Raw genomic sequence first — 6,267 nt, forward strand, 5'->3', positions numbered from 1 at the left:
TTCGCTTTGGAGCATGCATGCAGATGCAGTCAACCGAGTCAAGAATCCCAACTTTTACACATGCGAAATTGGCGCGCACTTCTGCAAGTAACATACCCGGCCAGCCGCCCAGCCACCAACCCAAGCGTATCCAGTCCATCCTTCCCCGACCCCTGCGGCCGTAGACGGCTTCTTCAGCCCTTCCTATATATAAACCCTCGCAGAAGCCACCATCCCAACCCCACATCACTGCAGAGCAGCGGAACAAGAGAAACGCAGAAGCGCCAGGAATAGCTAGCTAGCTCTAGCTAGGGCAAACAATACAATCCACCGCCGTCGTCAGGCAAGAGCCGCGGGGTATTAGCCGAGAAATGGCAATGGTGGAGCTGTTGACGACGGAGCTGGTCGTCCCGGCCGAGGAGACGCCGGCGGGCGCCATCTGGCTGTCCAACCTCGACCTGGCGGCGCGCCGCGGGTACACGCCCACCGTCTACTTCTACCGCACGAACAACCAGCCAGAGTTCTTCGAGGCCGACGCCGTCAGGGACAGCCTCGCCCGGGCGCTGGTGGCGTTCTACCCGCTGGCCGGCCGCCTCGGGCTCGACGCCGCCACCGGGCGCGTCCAGATCGACTGCACGGGCGAGGGCGCGGTGTTCGTGACGGCGCGGTCTGAGTACGCGCTGGACGAGCTGCTGAACGAGTTCGTGCCGTGCGACGAGATGCGGAACCTTCTGGTACCCGCCACGCCCGCGCCCAACCCGCCGTGCCCGCTGCTGTTCGCGCAGGTCACCCGCCTGCGCTGCGGCGGCGTCGTGCTCGGCCTCGCCCTGCACCACTCGGTCGTGGACGCCAGGAGCGCCGCGCACTTCGTGGAGACGTGGGCGAGCATCGCCCGCGGCGGTGGCGGCGACGCGCCCCTGCCGCCGTGCTTCGACCACGGGCTGCTGAGCGCGCGTCCCCCGGCGACGCGCGCGGTGTTGTACGACCACCCGGAGTACAAGCTCGAGCCGGCGCCGGAGCACGCGGTGGCCGCGGGTTCCACCTACGCGAGCGCCATCATTACGCTGAGCAAGTCCCAGGTATCGGCGCTCAAGGCGCGGTGCGCGGGCGCGTCCACGTTCCGCGCCGTGGTGGCGCTGGTGTGGCAGTGCGCGTGCCGCGCGCGGTCGCTCCCCGCCGACGCCGAGACGCGGCTCTTCTCCATGGTGGACATGCGCGCGCGCCTGGCGCCGCCTCTGCCCCCGGGGTACTTCGGCAACGCGGTGATCCGCACGTCGGCGCTGGCCACGGTCGGGGAGGTGGTGGGCAACCCCGTGGGGTACGCGGCGCGGCGCGCGCTGGCGGCGACGAGCCAGGGCGACGACTACGCGCGGTCGCTGGTGGACTACCTGGAGGGCGTGGACGCCATGAACCTGCCCCGGAGCGGCATCTCGCGCGCGCACCTCCGCGCCATCAGCTGGATGGGGATGTCGCTGCACGACTCCGACTTCGGGTGGGGCGCGCCCGTCTTCATGGGCCCCGCCCTCATGTACTACAGCGGCTTCGTGTACGTGATGCAGGCGCCCGGGAAGGAGGGCGCCGTCGCGCTCGCGCTGTCGCTGGAGCCCGAGAGCATGCCCGAGTTCAGGAAGGTGTTCGCAGAGGAGGTGGCTCGTCTCCACACGATATGATGATGATGATGAAGATAGCACGCCTACGCCAACGTAACCGTGTGCATGCGTCGTACTAGGTACTACTACTACTCCTGCTGAGGGGGGTTGGTAGGAGGTGTATGTGTAGTTGTGTACAGTACACACCAGCCTGACCAGCAGATACCTACCGTACCACCGTTGTCTCTATTATCTCAGTGGCGGAGCTAGAACAAATTTAAGGGGTGCGTTTATCTTAGGGGTGCGTTTATCTTATAGGTGCATAGCTTTTTATTGTATGGTATATATATGATGAAAAATGAACATCGTCACTGTTTTTCTAATTTCTTGTGGGTGCGGGAATATGGATCCGCCCATGACCTCAGGTGACTCGTCGGTCGTCGGTTGTTGGAGATAGAGTCATTATTATAAGCTCAATTAAGAATGGCAACGGATCGGGTTCGGGCGGATATCCGCGGGTTTTGGGTCCGTGGTTTTCGGTTTCGGGTCCTGGTTTTCGCCCACGGATTTACGGGTTCGGATACCCGAAATACCACGGTTTTGGGGCGGATCCTGAATTTCATCCGTGGAGCTCCATTCGGGGCCCCGAAATCCTTGTTGCTAACAGCCAACCCTCAATCCCTCATCCCGTCATCCGCACCCAGGTCCTAGGAATCTAGAAGGGTAGGGCCGTAACCCCTGGAGTTTCCCGAACAGCCTCCCATTCGGAGCTAGAACAAATTTAAGGGGTGCGTTTATCTTATGGGTGCATACCACGCCGGCCTTCCCCGCACCCCGTCCGCGACCTCGCCGGCCTTCCCTGCAATCCGTTCGCGACCTCTCTCTCTGTGTGGCAGCGTGCGGCCTCTTCGGCCCTGTTCCTGCATCCGCGGGCGTGGGCGCACACGGCACGGGCGCGCACAGTAGAGGTCCAGTCGGCGGGTCCCTGACGGCGCTCTGCCCTCGGTGGCTGGCGGCTCGAGAGCGGGCGATGCAGGGAGGCGCGCGGCCTGGCGAAGGAGCGAGAGGGCGGCAGCGCTGGCGCATCCCTTCCCTAGATCTCGAATTTTCCGGGTTTCGGATTATCCGTCGGGCTTCGGGGATCCACAGGTTTCGGTTTCGGGAATGGATTTTCACCTGGATTGGTGTTCGGGGCGGTTTCGGGTTTCGGTTTTGGGTGCCCAGACACTCCACCCGATCCGAAACCGCCCCGTTGCCATCTTTAAGCTCGATCATGGCACATCATCACGTTTTAATTTGGCATGAATCAAAGCATGCAATGTAACGCGCGTATCTGTTTGTTAATTTGCAGCGGAATGCGCGTTGATCAACCCTGTCAAGTCACTCCTTTCGGTATCTTATTAGCAGCAAATCATTGAGAAGCTGAGAGGAATGTACTGGAATTAACTTTGCTTCGTCAATAACGAAAACGTAGAATATTTCCCAGCAGCATCCGGATCGGAGCGAACGTCAAAAAAGTTGTTGTGATACAAATCTGACCAGTCCCCACTATCTACCACCCGCCTACCGGAAGCAGCAGGGAGTTGCGATCCGTTAGCTAGTGGCGCATCCGCAGACGTAAACACTCGGCCACTCGGCGAACAAGTTATTTATCAAGTGCCGCGATAAAATCACTCGGCAAAAAAAAAAAATACTCAGCAAATAGGGCGTTTTGCCAAGTGTAAAAAAAACACTCGGCAAAGAGGTGGTTTGCCGAGTGTTAAAAAAACACTCGGCAAAGAAATAAAATCTTTTTTCTGGAAAAGAAAAAGAAGAAAAAAAATAAAAAAAAATTTACCGAGTGCTCAGATCTAGGAGAAGAAAAAAATAAAAAAAAAACTTTGCCGAGTGCCCCATCTGGAACACTCGGCAAACAAAAAAAAATCCTTACTTAACCGCGTCCCCAGCACCCCACGTCTCTCGTCCCCACCCCTTCTCTCTCCTCCCTTCCCCCAGCGCCCCCTCTCCTCCCGACAGCGCCGCCTCCCTCCCCTACCTTCTTCCTCGGCGCGACCCCTCCCCTCCCGCTTCCCGGCGCCGCCTCCCCACCGGCGAGATCCGGCGGCCGGTGCCGCCCCCTCCCTCCCTCCCCTCCTCCCGCCGTCGGCCGGCCCCTCCCCTCCTTCCCCTTCTTCTTCCGCGCCGACGGCCGGCCTCTCCCCTCCCTCCCCTTCTTCTTCCCCGTCGGCAGCCGGCCCCTCCCCTTCTTCTTCCCCGCCGGATCCGGCCCGTCCCCTCCCTCCCCTTCTTCTTCCCCGCCGGATCTAGCCCCTCCCCTCCTCCCTTCTTCCACGCCATGGATTCGGGCCCTCCCTTCTTCCCCGCCCCTCCCTTCTTCCCCGGTTCCCCCCTCCCCTACCTTCTTCCCCGGCACGGCCTCCCCACTGGTGAGATCCGGCGGCCGGTGCCGCCCCCTCCCTCCCTCCCTCCTCCAATGGCGAGATCCAAGGAGGGGCCCGGCGGCAGTGCACCCTAGGCGGTGGTGGAGGGGTGGCCCGGCGTCGCGGGCGTGGCACGGCGGCGTGGCTTTGTGGGCAAGGCGTGGCGTGGCGCGGTGGAGCTGCCTCTCCTTCCCTGGCGGCCCCTCCTTTTCCCGACGGCCCCTCCTTCCCCGACGGCCCCCTCCTTTTCCCGGCAGCCCCCTCCTTCCCCGGCGGCCCCCCTCGCCGGATCCGACACCCTCTCCCTGGATCCGGCGCCCCCTCCTTTCCCGGCGGCGTGGCAGCGCGGATCTAGGCTCTGGTGGTGGCGGGCTGCAGGCGGCGTGGCGGCGGGCTTCGTGGTGCTGGCGTGGTGGTGGTGCGTGGGTGTGCTGGCGGCGGCGTGGTGGCAGATCTGGGCGCTGGAGGAGGCGGCGGCCAGTGGCAGCCGTGGTGGGCGGCGGCCGGTGGTGGCAATTGTTTTTTTTTATTTTTTGCGGAAAATGTTTGCCAAGTGTTTTTGGCACTCGGCAATCTCTTTGCTGAGTGCCCGACAAAAAACACTCGCCAAACTAGCGTTGCCGATAAAGGTTTTGCCGAGTATCGTTTGTAAAGTGTAACACTCGACAAACCCTTTGCTGAGTATTTTTGGGGCTTCGTCGAGTGCCCCTAGCACTCGGTAAAGCTCTTATATCCGGTAGTGGAGGAAGATAGCACGCCTACGCCAACATAACCGTGTGCATGCGTCGTACTACGTATACGTACTACTACTACTCCTCCTGCTGAGGGGGGTTGGTAGGAGGTGTATGTGTAGTTGTGTACAGCGCACACCAGCCTGACCAGCAGATACCAACCGTACCACCGTTGTCTCTATTACCTCAGGTGACCTGGTACATGGAGTCCTTGTTGATCGTCGGTTGGTTGCAGATATATACAAGATTCCGATACAACTAAATTTGGAAAGCGCATTCGGAAAACAAATGCAAAGCTTTTGCTTGATACTGGTTCAAGAAAAAAATCCTAACGGCAGATGATTTAGAAAAAAAAAATAAGAATCTTGTGTGATGGATCTTTGGAACCGGCTTGCACCTTCCCTCTTATGCCCATTCGCGCAAGGCGGTGTGTGGAGCATTTCGACACACACTCGCCCAATTCGTACCAGACCCTCCGCACATGGATGATTGGTGGGACAAAGCCGAAGGTGCCCAAATCCAAATAAAAGGTGCTTCAACGGAATAGTGATCTACACCGTATAGAACATTTGGAAAGAAAGGAACAAGCGAGTTTTTAACAACACTTCAGAGTCAACAATGTAGGTGCCTCAAGAGTTAGGGAGGATATCATGCAAAGTAAGCCAACGTAGAGATGGGGTAAAGCCATTTAGTGAGTTTCACGATTTTTCTTCTTGCTGCTTTTGTTCTGCCTAAGAGGGCGCGCTGTTACTCCTATACATAAAGCTCTCTTTTCGTTCTCTTAATTGAAGGGTAGAGCTCTTACTGTTACGTTAAAAAAACTAATTTTGAAACGCGGAGATTTTATTGAAATCATACAGAAATTAATTCATTTTTAGAGAAAAAAAACCAGAAAAAATTCCGCATTTCAAAAGGAGGTACTTATAAAATTATTTATATTTATAATATCAAATAAGTATAGTTAGAATCATCATAGAATATAATTATACTTATCTAATCTCACTCTCTTTTTTATAAACTTGATGACCAAACTATATGTGATTTGACTAAAGACGGAACTAAAGTTGCATTTTTTTTCAAGATGGAAAGAATAAATGATGAATGTGCTCACGGATAGGATTAAAATGTGACCAACTCCACCCTGCCTTGGATTCAATCTACTCGTATTTTCTGGGATTTTGCGCGCTGCTAAGTTCATTTTGAATCTCAGTGATACAATCACAATCTAGTCGATAATACTAGTGATCGTCCATAATGGTTAATAGACTCTTATTGTTATGAACGACGTATAAGAATATGAAGTAAAGAATCAAGCCACAGAGGAGACACACGATTTAACGTGGAAAACCCCTCCGATGTGAAAGGGAAAAACCACGGGCACCAGCCTCGCTTCGTCAGAAGCTTGGCCTATATCCTGGAGTGAATTTGGAACAACTCCAACAAACTCCACCTTGAGACAAATTCATCTTGTATCATAAATCAACCCTTCATCCTGAACATAACAAAGATAGAAAACCACTGGTGCCAACAATAGTCTCTTGGACTATC

General features: G+C 56.4%; 1 protein-coding gene across 1 annotated transcript; it reads left to right on the forward strand.

Moving 5' to 3' along the window:
• Positions 1–239: 239 nt before the first annotated feature.
• Positions 240–1,922, forward strand: LOC136529387 (hydroxycinnamoyltransferase 4-like). The gene has a single exon (XM_066522461.1). The coding sequence runs from the start codon at positions 351–353 to the stop codon at positions 1,647–1,649; it is 1,299 nt and encodes a 432-aa protein (XP_066378558.1). The 5' UTR covers positions 240–350; the 3' UTR covers positions 1,650–1,922.
• The last annotated feature ends 4,345 nt before the right edge of the window (positions 1,923–6,267 follow it).

Source organism: Miscanthus floridulus, chromosome 19, assembly GCF_019320115.1.
Source record: "Miscanthus floridulus cultivar M001 chromosome 19, ASM1932011v1, whole genome shotgun sequence".
Taxonomy (NCBI): Eukaryota; Viridiplantae; Streptophyta; class Magnoliopsida; order Poales; family Poaceae; genus Miscanthus; species Miscanthus floridulus.

What these genes read in the sequence shown, in the direction of transcription:
- LOC136529387 (XM_066522461.1), top strand. Translation starts at nt 351, where the DNA reads ATGGCAATGGTGGAGCTGTTGACGACGGAGCTGGTCGTCCCGGCCGAG.